Genomic DNA, 27,228 nt, shown 5'->3' with positions numbered 1-27,228 from the left:
GCATTGTTCTCACTTTTTATTTATAATTACATCCATACTCCCACTGTAAAAAAAAATTGAAATTGAAACTTCTTATGAAAGTATTGTTGTTTCTGGTTTTTTCATTATTCCTCAGAATAACACAAGTAACACATTGAACTCCTCCTTGTTAGTTTTGGATGGTCCGTAGGTTACAGTATTTAATGTTTTTATGGCTGGTATGCTTGCTGCTGATTTTTACCCCCATTTTCAGTACTTCATCATCTCTGAGAAGTGAGTGTTTTGAAGCTTCATATACTTTTTGATCATCATTTTATATTTGTCCTGGATTATTAACAAATTTGGAGGGTTATGTAATACTAAGACCACTATGCACTTTTTTCCTACAGCAGCACATCCCAGAATGGGCTTACCTCTACTATTTCTTGAAACTTAAGGCTATCTTTTACTAAGAGGGACATTCCTTCCATTCCTTTGCCTTAGTTTCCCTCCTTACTGTCAAAAACCCCTCAGGGCACTTAGTTTCCCTCCTTACTGTCAAGTACCCCTCAGGGCACTTAGTTTCCCTCCTTATTGTCAACTACCCCTCAGGGCTCTTAGTTTCCCTCCTTATTGTCAAGTACCTCTCTGGGCAAAACAAGTGAGGTCCTATCTCTTTAACAAACATTGTTTCCATGATTCCAATAGTATTAAGTGTACTTTCCTTTGTACGATTCCAACTCTTTCCCTATAACTATTACTCCATCAACATTCATATACATCACTTTCAGGCTGACATTACCTTCTGCTAGCACTCCTGGTCTCTTTGTGGTGCTGGCAAGGCTGCTTCATCCTCTTCCCATATATGTTTGTTATCAATTACATATGGCAAGGGAGTTTTACACTCATGGGGTCCCATCTCCTGAACATTATTTACTGTCATACAACTTCCTAAATTTATGCATGATGTCAGCCCTAACAATGCCCATAGTCATTCTGTTTCATTCATTCACCACTCATATTATTACAGTATTTCTTTTCATCTTTTTTAACAAATATCTTGCTTGATTTCATGTTATGTCCCCTGATTTTTCTGTCCCTACATCTCTTGAAGAACTGCCCATGTCATCAGTCTGTTTTAGAAACTTAAAGGGTAAAGATTAGGTCACCCCTCATTCTTCTCTTGTACATAGTGGGCAAATTTAATGCCTCCATCTCTCTTGTTTTTGGTACCATCATTTTTATCCTCTTCTGGACCTTCTGTATAAGCCCTTTTTTGCTTCTTTAGATGCAGTCACCATACTTAAGGAGAATATTGCAGTTTTGGCCTTATGTAGGATATGAGCAGCTTGTTAAATATTTCCTTAGCAATTTACCAGAAGACAGTTTGTCTCCCAGACTATTCTTCTAACATGGGAATCTGGGGTGAGATGTTTCGAGGTAAAGTCGTCTCCCAAGTCCTCTCACACACAATCCCGAAGCTTATTTCTTTCTAGATAATGATTATATTAATGTTGTCTTTCTCGCTGTCCTAACCTCATTACTCTACATTTGCTTGGATTAAATTTCATTACCAAATATCAAACCAGTTATGGAGTCTACTTGGATCCCCTTGTAAGTATGTGCTGCTCTGCTTGCTTTCACTTGCCTCATAACCTTTGCATCATCTGCAAAAATATTCAGGTAAGCATCCATACCATCAGGAGAGTCATTCATGTAGATCAAGATGAGTAATGGTCCCAAAACAGAACCCTAGGGCACTCTGCTAGTGACCTTCAAAAATTTGTAGAAGGCTCCTCTGATATGTCCAGTTTTACCTTACACTAAGATAATCTACTTACCATCAGGGGAATCTGCCCCTTATTCCTGCCTCCTTTTCCTACATATGATATCCTTTCAATAAGACTATGTTGCCTCTCACTTCAGCAGTTTTTCCTTTGTAGAAAGTCATCCATTTGAATTCTGAGTAACGTTTCCAGTATCTTAAAGATCACACTTGTTAAGATTTTGTTTTTTTCCTTTCCACTGGTACTTTGTCATTCTTCAGCAGCATCTTGAACAATATTTCAAGAGGTCAGTTTGGTGTATGTGCTTACATATGCAGCACATATGGTAAAGTTTCGTCAGGACCACAAGCCTTTTAGTATTGTTAACGTCTTTTTTTTTTTTTAGATATCTCAATGTTTTCTTCCACTAGAAAACACAAATTTAAGTGGCTTCTCACATATATGCACATCTATTTTATTTTCTGAATCCCTTGACCTGATTAATGTATAACTTTAACAATGTAATCTTGACAAATTTATGGAAAAGTATTGGATTTTCAACTGCCTTGAGCACAGCATTCTTTTCATGAATTTTCTCTGTTCCTCCTCCTTATACTATATTCATTTCTTGCTGTCTTATACCTTTGATAAGCTTGCTAGCTGGAGTATTACCTACATCTTCAACACTGCACATCTTGAAGCCCTCCTGCTTTTGGACATCATTGATATACTGTCCTTCCCTCCCTTAACCTTCCCTTTGTATTTAGGACTAGAGAAAATTATGTTCTCACTCCTTTGTTGTATATTCACAGAACCTTTTGCAGGAATACCCATGTTCCTTACTAACAAACTTCATTTCCCAAACTATTACCAAAGATATTTTTTAAGTTCTTTGTAGTTTCCACAATTATATATTCCTCCACAAGTCCTATTTCATGTCTGCTCTTTTAATATCCCCACTTATCTAAACATTCGTGATCACTTTTTCTAAGTGGTGGATCATATTTGATATGTATGTGTGAAGATAAGATCTAATAATGAGGGTGAATCAGGCCTTTTCATCTTAGTAAATTCACTGACATACTCTTAAAGGTAATTTTCTTGTACACTCTGTAGGAACTAGTGTCTCCATGTTTCCCTGTCCCCTTGAGAATCAAGACTTTGTCGGTCTATCTCCATATAATTGAAATTCCCCATTATCAGTACTATACTTTTTCCGAGAAGTGCACGTATTACTTTTTCATGTACCATTCTAATTGTTCCTTTGTTGTTGTCATTGTATATTTGTTCTGGATCATTAAAATTCTTTGAAGGATTATATATCATCCACAGCACTATGCACTTCTTTCCTACATTATTGTCTGAATGGGCCATCTGCTACTGTTTCTCAAAACTTGATTATTTCTTACTAAGAGAGCTAGTCCTCCTCTGCCATCATTTCTGTTTCCCTCCTTACTCTCATGTACCTCTCTGGACAGAAAAGGTGAGGTCCCGTCTCTCCTGTCATACAGCTTAGATATGTATGTTGTCTGTATTCACCATGTCCTTAGTCATTTTGTTGCATTTGTCTACCCTCTTATGACATACAAATACTTCTTTAAATCTTTTTCAACAAGTTCCATCCATATTGCTTTGCATTTATTTGGGTTGAATTCCAACAGCCATGCATCAGCCCCTTGTTGGTGTATGTTTAGATCCTCTTGTTAGCTGATGCACTCAACATCATTCTTTACTTACTTCATGACCTTGGCATATTTTTGTCCATTAAAGAGTCCCCTCTTTTTTTCTTCCCTGAGATTCAGCTTTTCAACCAGTCTTCTGTCTTGTATGGTTTGAATACCTCTGGCCATCCATGAACATTCAACCCATCTATCCTCTTCTTTGTTTAAATAAAGTCCAGTCTCATAAAAGTTTAAGAGTTTTTTGTTACACAAGACTTCCTTCCCCTGAATCTTTTTTCTCATTTTTATTGTTACTCCTTTGCAAATAGTGTGTATTTACCCATTTGTATGTTATGGAGTGAAAGTTTTACACTCATGGGACTATATTTCTTGAACTTTTTCTGTCATATAACTTTTTAACTCTTGGATGCTCTCAGCATATACAGTATAATCACTGAATTTACTCAATTCTTATATTGTTCTATACTACAAATGTACGTTACTTTAATGATAGAATTCTTGCTCAGTTTCATGTTATTGTCTCTGGTTGTTTTATTTGTGTATCTTTCATAGGATTTTTCCCTGATGATATCATCATACTTATTTAAAAGCTTAAGGGCTTTGATTAGATCACCCCTCACTCTCTTTTGAATAATGGACAAATTGATATTCATAACACAATTCTTCAGTTCAGGGAAAGAGCTCTTTACTTGCATAGTTTCATTTAATGATCTTTGGTAGTTACTGTCATTATATCTCATGAAAAATTTTTCTTTGTGTTTATCATCCTTTTGATTTAGAAACTTTTCTCCATGGATGGCGGATTTGTAGCTTTCAGACACTCCCTTTAGCTCAGCTCGTCTATTCATTTACCAGCTTAATTATGCTTCTCTAGACTTTTTTCATGAAATCTTTGTATTCATTAAAGTGTGGTGACTGTCTTGATTAAATCTTTGCATTTCATAAAGGGGGGTAACAGACTGTAAGTAGTGTTAAAGCGTTTGCTAGGAGATGGACATTATAGTAAGGTAACACAAGAAATAGTTGAGATTTAAGTTGGGTTAGAACACCTTATCATCCCATTCACTGCAGGTGTTGCGTATGCATCATGATAATCTTTTTCCATTCACTGTGTGTTGGGAATATATGTTAATGATTTTTATATCAGCTACTTCTGCCTCATGGTAAAGCAATTTCATCCCAGACAGTTCAACCAAAACTTTTCCCTCATATTGTAATATATGCAGAGATGTCAAGGAATCCTCTCCAAGATCTGCTGTCATGTTATGTAATGATTTTTGAAGCTGTCATTTTTACAAGATAATAGACATTGCTGATGAAAACTCATAGTAATCTTATTTGTTTGTGACTTACACACTTATAGAAATACCACGCTTATTATTACATATACTTGAAGATACTCCTGGGGGTGCTTCATACACTTGTCAGTGGAACCCCTTAAATTATTCTTAAATGATCTCCATAGTGTCTCATCAAGTTGAGTCGTACAATAACTCATTTCCTTTAAAAAATTATTTAATTGTAATAGTAATCAGATTTTTTTAGAATATATGAAAATTTACCACTCGCAGATTGTGCCTGGATATTACAAATGCTGCTGTGAAATAGTTAAATGTAATAACTATACAGATGACCTTTGACTTACAATGGTTCGACTTACAATTTTTTTTACTTTACGATGGTGCAATAGTGATAACACATTAAGTAGAAACGTACTTCAAATTTTGAAGTTTGATCTCTTCCCGGGCCAGTGATGTGTGGTACGATACTCTCTTGTGACGAGCCACAGCTTCTAGTCAGCCACGCGACCGCGAGTGTAAACAACCATGGCTCTACAGTGTACTGTGTTGCCAGTGTTTTTTGGTTTTTGTGTTATATGATTTTGTCCAACTGTAGTGTTCTGAAAATGTTTAAGGTAGGCTAAGCTAAGCTGTGATGTTTGGTAGATTAGATGTGCAGTATTAAATGTATTTTCGACTTATGATATTTTCAAGGTCGATGGATTTATTGAAATGTAACCCCATCATAAGTCGAGGAAAATTTGTAATCTTAAGGTGGCATTACACATGATGTTATATATTTGCATATGAGGTTGACAAAAATAACACTATTTCAGCAGGACACATGAGCTTACATAGAGCTGGGAATCAATGGAGAGAAAACAATATGTAGGAGATACATATGACAGATCTTACCAATTGATGCATCCTCCCTTGATGTTATGACTACTCCACAAAAAGTGAATTTACTAATTTCTGGCAAGCTATAATGAATATATGCTGTAGGCTGGCCCCAGTAGGCTCATGTGTTAACAGTCTACAAGTGAGTGTGGCACTGAAAGCAGTATCCTATCTTTGCCTTTACCAGAAGACTCGATGGATTTTCCATGGGGCATGTGGGTTTTTCATGGTCATCTGAGCCACCCTACAAATTTAGGTACTTAGGCTTGTTAATCACATTATGAAGATGAAAAAGTCTTCTGCCTTAGGGAAATGCCTTTGGTTAACCCATGGGACTAACAGGAGTGACACTGTGGGAATGTAACAACTCTCTATCATTAAGAGATAAAAGAAAGATAGGCCTTATGAGCATAACCTAAACATCTGTCACTAACCTAGTTTGTATTTACATCTATAAGTCCATTGCACTAGGGACAACTGTCGTGATCTTTATTGTACATTACTTGGGAATTCCCATAGCCAGCTGACATGCCATGTCATCAACATAACCTAGCATAGCATAGGGCTCAGTTGATGGGGCTTTCTTATCATTGTTGGTCTTTCTTATTCAATAGACTCTTCAGTTTGTGGCTGCCAGTATGGGATGGTGATCACATGAGGCAACCAGGGTGACTAGACATCTACATGTATTAGGTATGACAACTAGAGTTGTATAGGCTGCATAGACAGATGTCTGGACGTCAGCTCCTCTGCTGACAATGAAGTATACCAGACTGCTGTGCAACGCTACCATGCCATAGAAGCATGGTGTGTTGTGGCCAAGTTCATACCCTCTCTGATAGCAAGGAAATGTTGACACATCCAAACCCAATTCTGAGGGTTGTCTCAATAGGTCAACAGGAGAAATGGACAATTCCAGATAACTGTCTTGTTGCTGTCGTAGTAAAACCAGAGGATCACATGATTTCTTGAAACAACTGCCATCAGGGACATTGACTGAAAATGACAATAGCTATTAACAAAGCCATCAGGATGTGGATCACCACCCCATCAGCAGCAGCAACTGTAGGACTGCATCTTTCATGATTTGTCCATGTAACAACTGCATAAAAGGCTGTTAGAACAATCACTGGCTTCCTAGCAATGATAAGCATTCATCACCTCACAAAATGAAACAGAAATACTTAAAATACTGTCTCTAGTATGTTCAACACTTAATTCTTTGCAACAGCTCTTGACCTGTGACCCATCTTACCCATACCTCACCATAGCCAACTTCCATCCCCTAAGTAACAAAAAACTTACCACTGCCTCATACTTTAGCAGGTACTGCAACCCCCAACACACATGACATTGGCATACCATATACAACTAGTGGTGGCCTAACAAACAAACAAAAATTGTCATCACAACTCAGTCTTTAATTCCAGACATAGACCCATCTTAAACTGTCTTACCTCCCAATAATGCATGAGTAAATTCTAAAGTCTATAGTCTTCTTTTTATGATAAAGAATTAAAGCTTTTGAACAAATCTTCCCAGATGTTCCCGACCAACACCACCTAGTTTGTAGTGATGCCCAACCAGTTCTGCCTTGGGCTACTTATTGCACCTCTACATGACTAGCCTCTTCTGAATATACAAGTGACTATAGCTTTCACGTGGACTTCTTTATATGACCTTTCAATATGTCACCTTTGATATTTGACCCTTGCCTCCATGTGGGCAGAACCCTTATATGTGCTTGATCCCAGGTTACTGACTCCAGCAATCAACATCCTGTGGTCACAACAGCACTGCCTTGACTGACAATTGATAGTTGCTAAACTGTCTAACTGTGTTTCCAAGAGGATTGATCCGTCTGTCTAGCAGTGTCTTTACTTCCCTACACAGTATAATGATTCATTTGAAATGACAACATAAAACTGCAACAGCAAGGATAGGAGATTAAAACATGAACTGATGGAAAGTACAAAGACAGACAGTAATGAAACACAAAGCAAAATGATGAATTGGCTGCCAAAACCTGTTCACCATACTAAGAACATGGACATGTATACACAAAACAATAACACTGAAAGTACTAAAAGTGCTTATATCAATAGAAGCAACATAAATATATTCATACCATCATAAGCAATGCAAATGTAGTACAAGGAAAGGAAATGTATCAGTACCAGTAAAAGCAATATAATTGGATCTATATCAACACAAGCAATTAAAATGATGAAGTGAATTCCAGTAGAATAAGGCAATATGTGGATCATGATTAAGCATAGAATTGGAAAAACAAATGGCACACAAAAGATAACATCATTATCCCAAAATTATCGCAAACCCTTTATAAAATGAGCCCCATGGTTGTTCTTTTTTAAAGTAACCCTCTTCAACATTCTTTTGCTTGTATATCATTAACCATATAAAAAATCCAGTTGCTAGTATGGGAAAAAAAAGTGTATGGCATGCAGAAAATGCGAGATGGGCGGCTGAGAAGAGGTGGTGAGTGGTAGGATGATGAAGTAGTTCCTAGTGAAAGATAAGAGGTATATGGGTTTTACTTACTAGGAAGGAGTGTGAATGATTGGGTAATGTATAAGAGAAAGCAGCAGGAGGTCAAGAGGAAGTTGGAGGGACTGAAAGAGAGGGTAAATGAGAGAATGGGTGAGCAAGTATCAGCAAACTTCATTGAGAATAAGATGTATTGGAAAGAGGTTAAAAGTGCAAGAAAAAAGAGAACAAATGGGATCCCAACATCGGTGAAGGGAGTAAATGGGAAAGTGGTATTAGACACTGATGAGGTGAAAAGGAGATGAAATAGGTATTTTGAAGGATTATTGAATGTGTTTGATGATAGGGTGGCATATGTAGGGTGTTTGGGTCAAAGAGGTATGCAAAGCAATAGAGTCATGGCTGCTAGCTTAGTGAATATAGGAGAGATTGTGAAAATCGTACATAAGGTGAAATGTAGCAAAGCAGTTGGAATGAATGGTATTGCAGGTAAAATTCATTAGAAAGGGTGACTGTTGTTGATTGGTTAGTAAGGATTTTCATAGTGTGTAAGGATCATGGTGAAGTGCAGAGGAGAGTGGGTGTGTTAGAAATGAAATACTTGTGAACAGTTTATGGTGTGAGGAGGGTTGATTGAGTGAGTAATGATTGGGTAAGGGAGAGATGTGGTGTTAAGTATGGCTGAGAGAGCTGAAGAGGGTGTACTGAAATGGTTAAGACTCATGGAGAGAATGAGTGAGAAGAGGTTGACAAAGAGGACATATAAGTTGAGGAGACATGGAGAAGATAAAGATCAAGTTGGAGATGGAAGGATGGAGTGAAAGAGAGTGAAAGGCATGCATTGCATAAAGTAAAACAAAGTGATGTGGTATACAGGAAGCAGCATGCTGTCAGTTGACTGAACCAGGGCATGTAAAGCAGTTGGGAGAAAGGTCTTTAGGGCCTGGTTGTGGATAGGAGGCTGTGGTTATAGTGCATTATACATAACAGATGAGAGAGTAGATGTGGGCAAATGAAATATTTTCTTCGTCTGCTCATGGTGCTGCTTCACTAACATGGGAAATAGTGAACATGTATAAAAGGGTGGTGAGAGTAAGTGAGCTTGGGAAGGAGACTTGTGTGAGGAAGTACCAGGAGAGATGAGTACACAATGGAAAAAGGTGAGAACAAAGGACGTAAGGGGAGTGGGGAAGGAATGGGATGTATTTAGGGAAGCAGTGACGGCTTGCACAAAAGATGTTTGTGGCATGAGAAGCGTGGGAGGTGGGCAGATTAGAAAGGGTAGTGAGTGGTGGGATGAAGAAGTAAGATTATTAGTGAAAGAGAAGAGAGAGGCATTTGGACGATTTTTGCAGGGAAATAATGCAAATGAGTGGGAGATGTATAAAAGGAAGAGGCAGGAGGTCAAGAGAAAGGTGCTAGAGGTGAAAAAGAGGGCAAATGAGAGTTGGGGTGAGAGAGTATCATTAAATTTTAGGGAGAATAAAAAAATGTTTTGGAAGAAGGTAAATAAAGTGCGTAAGACAAGGGAACAAATGGGAACATCAGTGAAGGGGGATAATGGGGAGGTGATGACAAGTAGTGGTGTTGTGAGAAGGAGATGGAGTGAGTATTTTGAAGGTTTGTTGAACGTGTTTGATGATAGAGTGGCAGATATAGGGTGTTTTGGTCGAGGTAGTGTGCAAAATGAGAGGGTTAGGGAGAATGATTTGGTAAACAGAGAAGAGGTAGTAAAAGCTTTGCGGAAGATGAAAGCCGGCAAGGCAGCAGGTTTGGATGGTATTGCAGTGGAATTTATTAAAAAAGGGGGTGACTGTATTGTTGACTGGTTGGTAAGGTTATTTAATGTATGTATGACTCATGGTGAGGTGCCTGAGGATTGGGGGAATGCATGCATAGTGCCATTGTACAAAGGCAAAGGGGATAAAGATAAGAGCTCAAATTACAGAGGTATAAGTTTGTTGAGTATTCCTTGGAAATTATATGGGAGGGTATTGATTGAGGGGGTGAAGGCATGTACAGAGCATCAGATTAGGGAAGAGCATTGTGGTTTCAGAAGTGGTAGAGGATGTGTGGATCAGGTGTTTGCTTTGAAGAATATATGCGAGAAATACTTAGAAAAGCAAATGGATTTGTATGTAGCATTTATGGATCTGGAGAAGGCATATGATGTAGTTGATAGAGATGCTCTGTGGAAGGTATTCAGAATATATGATGTGGGAGGTAAGTTAGAGGCAGTGAAAAGTTTGTATCAAGGATGTAAGGCATGTGTACGAGTAGGAAGAGAGGAAAATGATTGGTTCTCAGTGAATGTAGGTTTGCGGCAGGGGTGCATGATGTCTCCATGGTTGTTTAATTTGTTTATGTATGGGGTTGTTAGGGAGGTGAATGCAAGAGTTTTGGAAAGAGGGGCAAGTATGCCCCTTCTGTGGATGAAAGAGCTTGGGAAGTGAGTCAGTTGTTGTTTGCTGATGATACAGTGCTGGTGGCTGATTCGGATGGGAAACTGCAGAAGCTGGTGACTGAGTTTGGTAAAGTGTGTGAAAGAAGAAAGCTGAGAGTAAATGTGAATAAGAGCAAGGTTATTAGATACAGTAGGGTTGAGGGTCAAGTCAATTAGGAGGTAAGTTTGAATGGAGAAAAACTGGAGGAAGTGAAGTGTTTTAGATATCTGGGAGTGGATTTGGCAGCGGATGGAACCATGGAAGCTGTTGTTAGTCATAGAGTGGGGGAGGGGGTGAACTTTCTGGGAGCATTGAAAAATGTATGGAAGTCGAGAACATTATCTTGGAAAGCAAATATGGGTATGTTTGAAGGAATAGTGGTTCTGACAATGTTATATGGTTGTGAGGCGTGGGCTATAGATAGAATTGTGCAGAGGAGGGTGGATGTGCTGGAATGAAATGTTTGAAGACAATATGTGGTGTGAGGTGGTTTGATCGAGTAAGTAATGAAAGAGAGATGCGTGGTAATAAAAAGAGTGTGGTTGAGAGAGCAGAAGAGGGTGTTTTGAGATGGTTTGGTCTCATGGAGGGAATGAGTGAGGAAAGATTGACCAAGAGGATATGTGTGTCAGAGGTGGAGGGAACAAGAAGTGGGAGACCAAATTGGAGGTGGAAAGATGGAGTGAAAAAGATTTTGAGTGATCCAGACCTGAACACACACCCACACCCCCCCCACACACACACACCCACACTCACACCCCCCACACACACATATGCAACCACACACACACCCCACACCGCCACACACACCACACCCCCCCACACACACCACACCCCCACACACATCCACACCCACCCAAACACACACCTCACACACATCCACAACGCGCCCCCCCCCCCCCCCCACACACACACACACACACACACACACACACACACACACACACACACACCACACACCCTACACACACACACACACACACACACACACACACACACACACACACACGCCCACAGGTAGTGCTAGGAAAAGACAAAGGACACATTCATTCACACTCAGTCTCTAGCTGTCTTGTGTAATGCACCGAAACTACAGCTCCCTCTCCACATCCAATCCCCACAAAACTTTCTATGGTTTGCCCCAAACGCTTCTCATGCCCTTGTTCAATCCATTGACTGCATGTTGATCCCGGGATACCTTATCGTTCCAATTCACTCTATTCCTTGCACACCTTTCACCTGTATGTTCAGTTCCTAATCGCTCAAAATCTTTTTCACTCCATCCTTCCACCTCCAATTGGGTCTCCCGCTTCTCCTCGTTCCCTCCACCTCTGACACGTATATCCTCTTTGTCAAGCTTTCCTCACTCATTCTCTCCATGTGACCAAACCATATCAACACACCCTCTTCTGCTCTCTCAACCACACTCTTTATTTTCACACATCTCTCTTACCCTTTCATTACGTAGATAGATAGACAGACACAGATATATACATGCATAGGTTTAAAGAATCTCCGCCTGAAGGAGTTTACGCTGAGTGAAAATTCACCTTTAATGAGACTGTATCACTGAGAGTACAGGCATGTCAAAGAACTGCTCCCTCTAAAGGAGACTGCATTTCCCTGCTGCTGGAAATAGCTAAGCTGTTAGCTGCAGGAACCTTTAGAAAGAGGTGCTAGGTAACAGCAGGACTCTTTCATAGAAGTTGATTCTGGGGTAATTGTAAATAAATGAACATATATTTTTACAGTTGTTCTTAGGATTAAAACCTGCTGAATGTTACAATGAATAAACAGTCACCTTTTGTGAGAATGTATCATTGGGAGTTCACTCTTGCCAATGAACTTCTAACTACAAAGGATTCTACATTACCATGCTACTGGAAGTACCACAGCCTCAGGCTGCAGGAGCTTGTAGAAAAGTCCTATGTGAGATTGGGACTCTTACATAGAAATTGTCCCTGGGGTAGTTGTAAGTGAAATAGATTAATGTATTACACACACACACACACACACACACACACACAAAATTAACCATACAGGCATCAGGTATCCTCATTATGTTCATCCAACTGTATATATCAAAACCTTGCTTGGAATATAAGAAAAGATGTACGTATGATAAAGATGTAAAACTTTGTCAATTTTAGATTTCAAACGTAATTCACTAGTCACTTGCTTAGCTGCTAAAAAGCTGCATTTGGTTTCATTGCAGGGGCATGGGGATGGGGAGGCTGAGGGAGCGAGGGGGAGGGGCTTTCTGTGTACGTTCTGTGGCACACACATCGGGCGCAGCGACAACTACCACAGACACATGCGCAAGCACTCGGGGGAGACTCGCTTCTTATGCACCGTCTGCCTAAAGCCATTCTCTAGGTCAGATGCCTTGAATGCACATATGACAAAACGTCACCCAAGTTACAAAGATGGCATTTCCTCTTAGCTGTACCATGAATTAAGGAGTGTCCATAATACAAAGTACCATTATCAAGCAATGATATTTGCTTTATTACTGCATTTCAGATGTGTAATAGGTTTTGCAGTTTAGTATTTCCATTTCCCAGTGGTACCAGTTGTAGATAGTCAGATTATGAAAAAATTTATTATTTTTCTTTCCTGAGATGTAGGTCTGGTTATGTTAGATGGAGCTTTCTTTGTGTACTTTCTAGTTCTTTTGTAAGAATTTATGTTAAAGTAAAATGAGCTTGTAACAGTCAGGAAGTGTTTTCCTTGGTTAAGTAAATGAGTAAAGAACTACAATGTAATCATGGCATCACTTGGGTTCAAATCTTGAATATAGCAGTCAGCCCAAAGCCAATTCCAGATGTTCATCCTCCCCTCAGGGGTGGTCAGTAAACAGGTACCTGATTTAGACTTGGGCATGTGTGTGTGTATGTGTACACATAGAAGTAATGACAGTACATTTTATACAAGGTCAAGAGATAGGGCAATATTAGTGTAAAGTTCTCTTCCCATTACACACAGATAGTAAACACACACACAGACACACAGTTTGAATACCGTTTCAAGATGTCACCAGAGAGAGACAGTGCCAAGGGAATGGAAAGGGCATATGTCACATCTACCTATATGAAGGTAGGAACTGCTTCTGAATTACAGACTAGTCTCATGAATGAATGTGGCTTGTAAAGTTGTAGAAAAGATAATGAGAAAGCAAGTGAATGACTTTCTGTAAAAGAAAAAATTGCCTGAGTGACAGCACAGTCTTAGGGAAAGGAGGTCTTGTGTAAAACATTCTTTGAAATATACAAGAAAGTAAAATCACTGTTAGACTGAAGGGAAGGTTGTGTGTATTGTTTGTATCTAGAATGTACACTGGAGCTTTTTTGTATGCAAAGTCATAAATGTGAATGGAGAGGTTAGTCTCACGTGGTAACCGAAGTTCTTTTGTGGTGTAGAAAATGTTGTTTATTTCTTCAGATTTGACATATGTTGATGGTAGAGATGAGTGAACAGAAAGGTTGTTTACACTTGAGCTACCTAATATAAACTCGTTAAGAAATAAAGAAGCTTGGTTTTTAAAACATGCTCCCTCAATTTATTTTAGAAATACACAAAAAAATTTTTTTTATTATTATTGACATTACTGATATTGGAAATACTTTTCCAATTTAATACTGTTAACATGGAGTTTTGGATAGAACTTAAAATTTGTTTATAGACTTGGGTTATTACACACTGTACTATGTCTCTAGTTGTAACTTGAAAGCTTCTTGAGGAGCCTGGCATCACATCAGTAAACCGAGTATGTTTAAGTTATCTTGTAATTTTCAACCCCAAAGCTGCTCTTTTCATAATGTATCCAGGTGTCTACTTTTTCAGTTTTAGTTACAGACATCTCAGAGGATGCAGATACTATGTAAAGATATAGATGTGACTTGAAAATACATAAAAGCACAAATAGACAGAAGTGAGTTTATCCTGTTATGGTAAGATTTTTATGTAAAGAAAAATTGCATTATAATCATAGAAAATTGTATTATAATCATAGAAAACTCACCCTGGTAGATATTGCTAAGATAAACCACTTATACTGTTAAATTATTGATAAATTATTGATGACATTTAAGAAAAGTGTTCGTGACACAAAGATGAAAATTAGGTTCTAGTTTCATTGAGGCATCATAAATCCAACTCCAACTTTTTTGCACGGAACATCAAAGGATCCTGACATGTCGTACAATTAAGCAGGAGGAGGTGGTGCATCACCTCTGATAAAAAAAATTTTAAGAGGCAAAAATGTCTTTTACAGAAGTGGTGCGTGAGTGTGATTTTTTCAATGAAAAGAAAAATGAAGAATATAAAGTGAATGAGATGTGACAAAGTAGGGACAGAATGATTGTATGGGTTAGGGATGATGCAAATGAGAAAGAAACAATTTTCATGGTAAAATCTAGTCCTAAAAAGTAGTATAGGAGAAAGAGGCACATCACATGATGGTGAAAAGATATGTTCTTGTGATGAGTTAAATGTCTGATAAAACACAAATGGTAAAAAAGGAATTAGGGAGTGTGGACATCATTGTTTTTATGGGTGAGTAATCATATCCCTGGGGATAGGGGATGAAGAATACTTCCCACATATTCCCTGCGTGTCATAGAAGGCGACTAAAAGGGGAGGGAGCAGGAGGCTGGAAATCTTCCCCTCTCGTTTTTTTTTTTTTTTTTTTTTTTTTTTTTTTTTTTCCAAAAGAAGGAACAGAGGGGGGCCAGGTGAGGATATTCCACAAAGGCCCAGTCCTCTGTTCTTAACGCTACCTCGCTAATGCGGGAAATGGCGGATAGTTTAAAAGAAAGAAAAAAATCATAATTGGGATAGAAAGGTGAAGACTGAAATCTTAGCAAGAATTCTGTAATGCACAGTGATGCACTTAGAAAGTTATGCTTGTTTAGGGCAAAAAGATTAGCCTATTCTTGTGGAATCTTGTAAAAGGTATGACTCTGGTTGTTTTGATGTATGGTAGTGAAACATAGGTTTGCAATAACACAATGTGTAGGAGTGAGCAGGCATTGGAGGATTTTTGGGATAGATACATTGGACACAGATGTAGGTGCTAGAGAAAGATAATGTAAAGCAGGGGCTTATCCAAGGGGTGGGTGACAGAGGCAGTTGCTGCCCCATCAGCTATGGAATACTATGCAATAAACATAATGATGATTAATATATTCTTGAAATAAATGGATTTTTATGTGATGTATGTTAAACTCTCCATGATTTACACCAGTGACTAATGTAACAACCTTGTCAGTTTCACCACCTTCCAGATTATGATGTAAAGTTTTAATGACAAAATTTTCTCTGCCTGCAAAAGCATATCAGTTTGTTTCATTGAACAATACTTCCATGATTACTACTCTCAGCTTTTTTATGTTTTCTAATACCGTTATCATAAATTTATTTTAGTTCAGAACTCTTTGCTGCTCTCATAATAACTTGCTTCTGTACAACAGTTTTATGAGAATTTGACTGATATTAGTAATGAAATTTAACATCCAATGATTCAAAGTCTGCTCGATTCTTTAAGATACGTTATATTACATAACATTCATGTTTTGAGCTTTTCCTCATTGTCTTATCAAGTTCATAATTTGCCCCTCTCCCCTCTTGATAGTTCACGGTCCCCCTGACCAAATTCTGGATATACACGTGATGTAAAGGAGTGAGGTCGGAGGTAAATAAGGTTTATGGACAGGATGCTTGCTTGAATAATCATAAAAAGAATGCATACAGTGAGCTTTAAGACAAGAAGAGGTAGATGAAGAACACAGATAAGTGAAAAGATCGTTTGATGGAAGATTTGTGTGAGAGGCGTTATCATGGTGTGGGGAGATATGCAGTGGTTAAAATGTGCAAGTGGTGGCCTACCAGTTGGATGTTTGGGGAATGGACTGCTGAAATTTGATTCTGGGAGGTTAAAGATGTGTTGAATTTGTTAGGCAGTTTCAAAATCATGCAATGACTATGAATTTTTTTAATTGCTTGAAACATTTCATAGATAGGATATCAGCATCTTACATAATGACTGTGTTACTTATTTTTATTGAATATACATGGCTCAGACACACTGTAGTATTGCACCACCACAGCTGGATTTTAGAATTCTGTGAACTGGAAAAAACAGCCCCTCTCATACTAGACGGCTGCACTGACCCAAGTTCTGGTGTCTTTTCAGAGCGTGGGCAGGCGGTCGTCTGGCAGTGGGGGGGGCGAGAACATATGGAGAAGTGTCCTTGGGGGACCTGTCAGCGGTGGAGGTAGTGACCTGGAAGTAGGGACAGTGAGTCACTCTAGTAGAGATTCTGGAGCAGATGTAGGCAGTGGTATGGGGGGTGCAAGACGCAAATGGAAATTTGGTTGTATGTATTGCACCAAGTCATTTCCTACTAGATGGGGGCTTGATCGACACACAAGAACTCATACAGGGGAGAAGCCCTACACTTGCCATGTATGTCACAGAAATTTTAATGAACAATCCAATTACCAGAGACATTTTCGAAGACATTTCTTAGATAAATGATGTTAGACATACAGTAATATGCATCATTTAATAGTATAGAAGAGAACTATTTTGCAGATTATCTTAAAGAAATTATATTTGTGTATGTATAAAGGTATGTACAGCCTTTTCATACCTTCTCATGAACTACAAAACCAGTTCATTCTGATTGTTAGTTTGTGTATATTGCTAGAAAAGCAGGGATTTTAATAAATGTATATGTTGATATTGAGTATTTGTTCCTGATATGTAACTTTCTTTTGTTAGTGGGACATTGTAAGGTAACACAGTGCTTTCTCCATATGCATAATTTGTAATGGATTTATGGTTTTGAAATCTGGATTTTATTGTGACTTCTTTCATTCACTATAATACATAAAGGAAGATTATATCAAAAAGTTGTATTTTTTAACATCATTTGGTGATTCTTCTTTTGTTGCTGCATGCAGTAACTATTTTTTTTCTTTTAATTTTTTAATACCTACTTGTTTGTTACTGAGAGGAGGCTCCATATCTTTTTACTATCCAACATTTTTTGTTTTAAATTTTTATCTATATACTATGTTTCTTCATGTCGCTTGTTTGATTCGTCATGTATGGTTTTTGATATAAGTATCTCCACATCTTTTCCAAGTTACTTCTTGCAAAAGTTCTTGTTATGTCTTGTCTTTGACATACTTTTGCCAGTATCAAAGAATTATCAAGACATACTAGCAAATTTCAATAAGAAATTAAAAGCTTTTATTATAACCTCCCCATTCTCTATTTGCTCATGAATGAGTGCAGGGCAACTAACCTTTCTTTTTAACTTGGCTCCTGTACTTCAAATGCAGTCTTGCTCTCCCAGTGTGGGCTTTCTTTAGCAAATCCACATCTGTTTCTTAGGTGGTTACCAAACTACTGCATACTAGTTAGTGAGTCTAATTAGTGCAATAATTATTTTTCTTGACATAATCTTAGCTAGTAAAAACTTTACACTCTATAATTATAATAGCTTATTCTGGTGAAAAGCTAGATACTATGTGATTTGTTAAGTCCCTTTGACATGGAGATTCCTGTACTTTGTTAATTCCAAGATGATGGTATTGATACACTCTCATTTTGCTGGTTTCCCATCTATAGCAGTATTCATTTGATGAAGTTGAATTTCATCATATATATAACTGAGCAATAATGCAACTTTTCTAATTATCTTTATTGCTTTCTGCAGTCCTTGACATTGAATGCCATCATACTTTTTATCTATTAAGATCGATGCTCTCCTCATCTCCTTAGGGTAGATCAAGTGTATACAAGTAGGCACCTCTATGTGGGAAATAATTTTGCAGAACTGAGGTACCTAATCTTGCATGCTGGGAAACGGCAGTTTTGCAACGTGAGTATCTACAAACATATTTAGACATGATTCAGGGCCTACTGGCAAGTGATTCTGATAGATCAGGAGTAACAGAAGCTCCAAGATGGAGCCCAGTAGGATATCACAGTTTACTTTAAACCCATTTACATTGATGAATTCCTTTTATTCCTGCCTAACCCCCACTTCCAACCCCTTGTGGGGAAGAGAGCCAGATGCCTAATTCAGTCCAAATGCACATTCCAACTACCCATTTTTCCCCTGCTGAGTTAGTACTCACTTTATATTTTCCCTCTCAGTCAGCAGTACCTTTTACTTTGCTACGTTCCCCTTTACAGGTATTCAGCCATTTCTTTCTTATCCTTTACAAAAAAATTTAGGTTTTGATTATCATCAGTACTGATGTGTTATCTAGTGCATTTTCTCAACTGTTTTCCTTGAAAGGAGCCTCAATAATTGCTGGATTCCAACCCCTTGGTAGTGATTTCTCTGAGATTTTGAACATCTTTGGTAGCTCTTCAAGATTATTTTCAAGGATGGAAGATCCTTTTGTTTTTGTTTTTTTTTATATATATATATATATATATATATATATATATATATATAACAATGGTCTAACAATGGTTTTCCCCATTGATTGTAATTCAGGTGATGTCCTCTGTTATCAGTACAATTTAGAATGTATCATATACTTACCTCATATTTCCTTGGCTTAATCAAATCTTCCCTTTGAATCACTTACTCTGATTATATGAACTTTTATCTATTTATGCCTAACATATATTTGGTGATGTTTCATTAGATGCTTCAGAGTTCTGAAAAAGTGGATAGGATGGTCAGCCAGTTCAGTGATCTGTGTAAGAGGAGGTTGCAGAAAGTGATTGTGAATGAAAGAAAGATGCTAGGTTTTGAAAGGGAGGTCTGACTGTAAAATTTGTTTGTATGTTGAAGAACTGGAAGATGTGGATGACTTTATTATTTAGGAGTGAAGTTTAGCAAGGATAGGTGTGGGTAAACTTAAACTGAAAACACTATAGAGCCTTGCTAGGGAAAAATTGGGGTGCATTGAAAAATTTGGTATATGAAAAAGATTTGAGTAAAGAGAAGGCAAGAAGTTTGCATGAAGTTTGCACTCATCCCAGCACTGATATATGGATGTGACACCCAAGTGTTTATAAGTCAGGATCAGTTAAAATTGCAGGTTTTGACAATTGAACCTTTCCTTTCTGAGGCAGTGTCCTACAAGCATGAGGTATATTTCCTGGCTGTTAGCCAGGACTCTTCCTACCCTTGTAATTTATTGAGGAGGCACCAGTCTTCACTAACCCTTTGCAAACAACCCTAAGATATTTGCAGCTATTTGCTCATTTAATGAATGTGCCCTTGTCCAATCAGGAGCCACCACCAGGCTGATGTCATCAACCCACCTCCTATCTGCTGCTTATAGCTCACAATTTGCAGATTTTGGGGTCATGCTTTTGCAGTACTGCCTCCACTCTTACCAGGAATCCCCTCTGCATCATTTTTATCTTCATTATTGTTGATGGAAGAGTATGTGCCCTTAAAATCACTCTCTCTATCATTTGAAGACAAGTCATCATCGTGTAACTCTGCTGGATAATCTGTTACATTTTGCTCTAATCCTTGCAGAATTTGCTTAATTTCATTGCCATACAACTGGCAGTATTGTCCTGAGGCCTGAATGACTGCATGTAAAATTTAAAGGGTTGTGGCAACTACATGATCCTCACCATCCCTATTCATTTGCTTCAGATGCTTGTAGGAGACTGAGCACAAAGATCTTTATCTGTCACAGTTGATTATGTGGTGAAGATTTTCATTTTTTTTTTTTTTTTTATAAAAGTTAAAACACTTGCAGGTTGCAGCCAACTGAAGCTACCATGTACTCAGTGACCCATTGCATCATCTTTCACTTTTATTTCCCTCTGCTCTGCTTAGAGAGTGTCATATTCAAAGTCATTCCTCATGGTCTTTGAGCCTTCTTTCATATGAAGTTCAAAGGCTCTAAATTTTGTTGTGATATCATGAAACCTTGTTTATGTATGTTTTGTATAAGACTGGGGGAGGGGATCCACACGAAGAAGCACACTTTTATCCCCACTAAGGTCTTCTCTGGATGATATAAGTTTTGTGGGGGTGTCTGTAAGCTAGAAATGATTACAGATGACCTATGGCATCTGCACATGCCTCAAATATGTAAGGGAGCCATTGGTTCCTTCAACTGCACATGGGGAAATTCAGAACATACTGTATACATATAAACTATATGTTGTTAGGACTGAAATATTGATCCAGTTGGTGGGTATGTGTGTGAAGGAGAAAGGAAATGACCACTGGAATTTTCAATTATTACATTTCTTCTGAGTAGTTTGATGGTTATTGACATAGATCTTTGATTCATACTTTCGTGCCAACAATCAGATTTCAGCAGTTCCATGGTGGTAGCACAAGATGCCTAAGGCCTATTTATACAACAATTACACATGAGTTCTTCAGTTTTCCTTCAGCCTTGGCATTAGGAGGATGTTACAGTAGACTGCATTGCATAGATAATGTTGAATGGTATTTGCCCAATGGCAATAAGAAGTCAGTCTTTCCAGATGATAATCTGTGTGATGATAAAAAGAACCATATCTATTGAAATAACATAAAATCAGATGATGATTGCCAAGATATGTTGACATCAGGCTGTGTAGCACTCTGAGCTTTCTTAGCAATTTCCTTCCTATAGAAGTTTTCTTTTGTTGTCGTCGTTGTCCTTATTTCCCAAAAAATTTGAGGCCTCATTTATTTGTTTCTCAGGTGTTTTCTTAATCTATGTGCTGTTTTTTCATAAGGGAAAAATATGTTTTACCTTTTACTTGAAATTGAACCATTTTTTGAAAGCCTGGGGATTTCAAATGCTTGCTTAAGGAGTTAGTGTAAGATGGAAACTGACTTAATGGCTTTCTACTTTTTTCACTTTGCAAGCAAAGTTGATTTATCTGATGAGAACATCTTCATGCCCACCTCCCCCATACACAAAATTATTCCAGTGCTTTCCATTCCTGTAACATCATCTGAAATATCCCCAACACTAATTAATTTACACTGCATCTATCCCATCCTTTTACCCTCTTCTATTCTACTTTGTATCTTCTTAACCAGCCTGTCTTTTGCCTTGGTCATACCATCTTAAAAGACAATCATCATTGGGCCTTCCAAGTGATTTCTTAACAACTTGTATCCATCTCCTATTATCATTCTTTATTCTGTTTGACCTTGTAGTTCCAACTATGCTTTTCAACTTATCATCCAAACCTGCCGCTTTTCATTTTTACTTATCTTAAGCTATATAAGCTTGTATGAGAAGTGGGTCAAGTACTCCATGCAAGCTTCTTGCACTCACATCATTTTTTCCATTCACTAGAGCTTTTATTGCATGTTAAATTTTTTGTCCTAGCCAAACTGCTTCTAGCCGAGCTTTCCCAGTACTATACCATCCTTAGTGAACTACTTTTAATTTCTAAACTCATCCACAACTTCCACTCCTTCACAATGCAAACTGACGCAGGTAAAACACTTTGATCTCCTTCCATTTCAGACTAGGATCTTACTTTTATTGCACTCACTCAGCATCCTCCTCCTCCTGTATATGTTAATGAAATAGTATGGCTTTTCTGATTTATCTCACAAACTCATACCATTATTTACATACATCATCTCTGGAAACTTATTTACACTGCAAGAGAACATCACCTTTCATTGTCTTAATTGTTGTCACACATATCAGTACCCTCAAAATGCGAATTATTGTATATTTTTTTCGGTAGCAGCCAAAAGATTTAGCGAATATGGGAATTCCTCTTTAGAATGAATCTCCAGTTTGTTTTTGTGATTCTCTAAGCATGTCTTTTGATTTTCTTTATGATTTATTAGCAGAATCTCTGAAATTAAGAGAAGCAAATGGTTTACATGATCGCAGTTTGCTCCTGAAATAGAAGGATGCTGCTGAAAAAATTTGATTATTGATTTTTTCCAATAAATAGATGTTTTCCCTGTATTTAAGGCCTTATTTTACTTGTATTTGTGTTTTATTTTATTTTATTTTGCAGACCCTTGAGAAAAGTACAGTACAGTATTAAGGGGACAATGAAGATGGACTTACTACACTAACAGAAATGTTCAGGCGAGAGTGGCATGTAACTTGGAATAAACTTCAGAACAACTTAGTCATCAGCACTTGGGGAAAAAGCAACATTTATGCATGTTTTTATTTATTTTTCTTGTTGACCTTTTCCTCGACAAGCTTCTGTTTACTGCAAATCTGACAAACTCCTACTATAATTGTGGATATTCACTATCTACTTACTAATTTCTCGGCAAAATGAAAACTGAAATGTCAGTTAGAGACATGCTAATAGAAAGTTTACAGTATTGTATTAACATGAGTTATGTATACATAAACTTGATCACAAATATATTTGTTGTAAAGAATGTAGAGTTTAAGATTCAAAGTTATGCTACACTAAACAGTTTTATGAAAAATTTGTGTTGCACAGATAAGGTTAAGATTGATTTCTTTCTACCTTTCTATATCTCTGATGCCCATTACTTCTGGGAATTCCCTTCAAGGGTTGGTTACAGCAAAAATCTCCATAACTGGTGAACTGCAACTTTGTTATCTGTTCTTGATGCTACCTTGCTAATGTGGGAAATGGCAAATATGTATGAAAAAGAAAAAATTATACTTGATTGTTGTTTCCCACGTCAGCAAGGTAGCACCAGGAAACAGATGAATGACCCATCCACTCATGTACACACATATACATACACAGACATATACATATATACACATGTACATATACTTGCTTGCCTTCATCTATTCCCAGCGCCACCCTGCCCCACAGACAACAGCATCGCCACCCCTTGTCAGCGAGGTGGTGTCAGAGAGACAAACAAAAAAGGCCACACTTGTTCACACTCAGTTGTTAGCTGTCATGTGTAATGCACTGAAATCACAGCTCCCTATCCACTTCCAAGCCCCACAGACCTTGCTGGAAGGGGAGGGGATGCTATTTCATGTGTGGCGGGGTGGCGACAGGAATGGATGAAAGTATAAAGTATGAATATGTATATGTATGTCTGTGTATGTATACATTTAAATGTATATGTGCATGTATGGATATTTACCTATATATATATATATTTCTTTCTTTCAAACTATTCGCCATTTCCCGCATTAGCAAGGTAGTGTTAAGAACAGAGGACTGGGCCTCTGAGGGAATATCCTCACCTGGCCCCCTTCTCTGTTCCTTTCGGAAAGTTAAAAAAAAAAAACAAGAGGGGAGGATTTCCAGCCCCCCCGCTCCCTACCCTTTTAGTCGCCTTCTACGACACGCAGGGAATACGTGGGAAGTATTCTTTCTCCCCTGTCTCCAGGGATATATATATATATTTTTTTTTCATACTATTCGCCATTTCTCACGTTAGCAAGGTAGCATTTAGAACAGAGGACTGGGCCTTAGAGGGAATATCCTCACCTGGCCCCCCCCTCTGTTTCTTCTTTTGGAAAAAAAAAAAAAAAAAAACGAGAGGGGAGGATTTCCAGCCCCCGCTCCCTTCCCTTTTAGTTGCCTTCTACGACATGCAGGGAATACGTGGGAAGTATTCTTTCTCCCCATCCCCAGTTCAATCCATTGACAGCATGTCGACCCCGGTATACCACATCATTCCAATTCACTCTATTCCTTGCAAGCCTTTCACCCTCCTGCATGTTCAGGCCCCAATCACTCAAAATCTTTTTCACTCCATCTTTTCGCCTCCAATTTGGTCTCCCACTTCTCCTTGCTCCCTCCACCTCTGACCCATATATCCTCTTGGTCAATCTTTCCCCACTCATTCTCTCCATGTGACCAAACCATTTCAAAACACCCTCTTCTGCTCTCTCAGCCACACTTTTTATTACCACACATCTCTCTTACCTTATTATTACTTACTCGATCAAACCACCTCACACCACATATTGTCCTCAGACATCTCATTTCCAGCACATCTACCCTCCTCTGCACAACTCTATCTATAGCCCAGGCCTCACAACCATATAACATTGTTGGAACCACTATTCCTTCAAACATACCCATTTTTGCTTTCCGAGATAATGTTCTCAACTTCCACACATTCTTCAACGCTCCTATAACTTTCACCCCCTCCCCCACCCTGTGATTCACTTCCGCTTCCATGGTTCCATCTGCTGCCAAATCCACTCCCAGATATCTAAAACACTTCACTTCCTCCAGTTATTGGGTTTAGCAGGGCAGAGAGTCAGGTTTGTTGGCATTTGAGTTTGAATAGAGAAAATCTGGTGTTATGAAGTGTTTTAGATTCCTTGCAGCAAATGGAACCATGGGATTTGAAATGAGTCATACATTAGGTGAGGGGGGGCAAAGGTTCTTAGAGCACTGAGGAATGTGTGAAAAGAGAGGTCATTATCTGGGAGAGCAAAGATGGGTTCATTTTAAAGTATAGTAACCCCAACAATGAGTGGATGAAATGTATAGGCTATAGACAAGGATATGCAGAGGAGGGTCAGTGTGCTGGAAATGAAGTATTTGAGGACAATATGTGGTGTGAGATGGTTTGATCAAAGAAAGGGAGAGGTATAGTAATGAGTATGGTTGAGAGAGCTGAACTGAAATGGGTTGAAGTTATGAAGAAAATGAGTGAGGAGAGGTTGACAAAGAGGATATGTGTGTTCAAAGTGGAGGGGACAGAATTTAGAGTTGGGAGAAGTGAATGATAAAGATTTTGAGGGATTAGGGTCAGAACATGCAGAACCAAGTATTTTTCAGAGATACATGTAAAATTAAGTTATGTACAAAAATGGGAGCCAACACAAATTGTTATGGTTGTTATGGAACCAAGGTTAACACATGAATTACCCAGTGGAGGCTGTGATGAAGGAAGGTGGGACGGTGGACATAACGTGGTTTGATACAAATAATGCAAATTTACATGACAAACCTCTTTCTCTGATTACCAGTACTTTTGATATATTTACATATATACAGTGTCTGCAAAAAACTTTGTCTGCCTCTGCATCTCTCTTTTGGCCTTGATTATCATCTGCTAATGTCTGAGCATGGAATTAGCAAGGTTTTGAAGTATTCTGTGTCCATATTTGGGGTGCATAGGGTCTTGATCTCCTGAATGAGGTGTTGCAGGAAGCAGCCACTTGATCATGCTTTCAGAGCTCCCATTGCTTGTAGAAATCTCACATGTACCCACAATTTCATGCTTCCAGATGAAAATTTAGGCTTTTTGTCTTAGAAAGGTAAGAGCCAACTAGTTGAAAATGTAGGTGATAGAAATACAGTGCCCAAATGCAAAATTCTCAAAATGTACTGGTAGCTTGGAAGAGTGAAGAAAGAACATCATTCCCCCAATATAGCCTAAGGCATGCTGAAGCAGGGTGGTAATGCTGACACTGTTGGATACACTAGTCTCATGAACAGAAGTATGATGATTTCACCCTAAGAGTGTGTCATATGCTTGAATCCACAATAAACTTTAGCTGTGCATCACCTTTAGAAATATATGGGGGGCGGGGGTGGCAGACATATTTTTTTGCAGACACTGTATCCAATACATATGTACATATACTGTACTAACATTTATTCTTATTTGCATTTATAATTATCTCAGGATATTTAATTATGCACATTTACACTTCAGAATTGTTTCCAGAGAGTGATAGTCTTTAAAGAAAGCACCAACAGTGACCAAAGCAACACATAGCAGCCATACAAATGTCAAAATAATAGTGGGGGATTTAAATATAGTCCAGAAACAGTGCTCATATGATGATTCCTGGAACATTCTGTGGAATTCTTCATGCGATGAACTCCACTGCTGAGGGTACGTGGTCAGACCCAGTACCTTCATGGAGGCTTTGGGAGATTTTGAAGTGAACTTCCTTGAAAAATCTTAAAATCTGCGTGTGAAGTTCCTTCAAGCATATAGTAATGAAGGACACTGAACAGGGAATCTCGGCCTTGTTAACAAAATCATGACAGTAGCAACTAATTTGTGAAGCTTCTCCAAAGTAGGTGCCACATGCCTTGATTGCATATCATTTTGAGTTCAATTATGACCATGAATTGAGATGCAAAGTGCCAGAAAAAGATTAACAAGTTATTTTCATACCACTGTAGACATATTAAAAAGGAAGAAAAGTAGGTGCAATACCACCACCCACTAAGACACCACTCTCCCATACAACTTACCAGATGTGTTCAACAGACATATATTTCTGTAATTCAAGTATTCACATATTTCCCCTTGCGTTTATGTAATGTACAGTATTATACAGGTATTTTGCTCATCCTCAGGCACCTCATCTTTAGCTATAAATACTCTGAAAATCCTAACGAATCTATCAACATGGTCACCCCCTTACTTGAACAATTTAAGTGCAGTCCTCTGCACTTCATTCACTTTGCCATATTCCATCTTGAAGGCTTTCACCTCTTCCCTTTTTGCCAAACTGTTTTCCTTGTCTCTCTCACTTTGTATATATCTCATGTCTACCACTCTGTCATCCAACACATTCAAGAGTTTCTCAGAATACTCATTTTTTCTCCTCTTTACTGCTTGCAAGATCAAGTTATGTACTGAAAATGGCCCAGTGATAAGGAATGCTAGGCTTAATAAAAGATGCATACGTAAGTCTACATGGATGGTACGGGTTAGCGGTGAACATACATTATTAGATTATGTACTGATTGATTGGCATGTAAAGAAGAGACTGCTTGACTGCT

The 27,228-nt window shown here is 38.2% G+C and overlaps 1 protein-coding gene across 12 annotated transcripts in view; it reads left to right on the top strand.

The window, feature by feature from the left end:
• The window catches only part of LOC139759125 (uncharacterized), a 149,581-nt gene that overhangs the window by 26,963 nt on the left and 95,390 nt on the right, over positions 1-27,228 (top strand). For 2 of the 12 annotated variants that reach the window (XM_071681109.1, XM_071681107.1), the window contains exon 7: positions 22,525-22,888. The exons of 9 other annotated variants lie outside the window; for them this stretch is intronic. In XM_071681109.1, coding sequence (XP_071537210.1) covers positions 22,525-22,554 — 30 coding nt within the window. In that variant the 3' untranslated portion in view covers positions 22,555-22,888. Of the gene's footprint in view, positions 1-16,731; positions 17,282-22,524; positions 22,889-27,228 lie in introns of those variants that run through there. One more of the 12 variants, XM_071681103.1, reaches the window with a different exon arrangement.

The sequence above is a fragment of the Panulirus ornatus genome, chromosome 32 (assembly GCF_036320965.1).
Source record: "Panulirus ornatus isolate Po-2019 chromosome 32, ASM3632096v1, whole genome shotgun sequence".
Classification (NCBI taxonomy): Eukaryota; Metazoa; Arthropoda; class Malacostraca; order Decapoda; family Palinuridae; genus Panulirus; species Panulirus ornatus.
The sequence above is the reverse complement of the archived record's forward strand: the minus strand, read 5'-3'. Positions and strand labels throughout refer to the sequence as shown.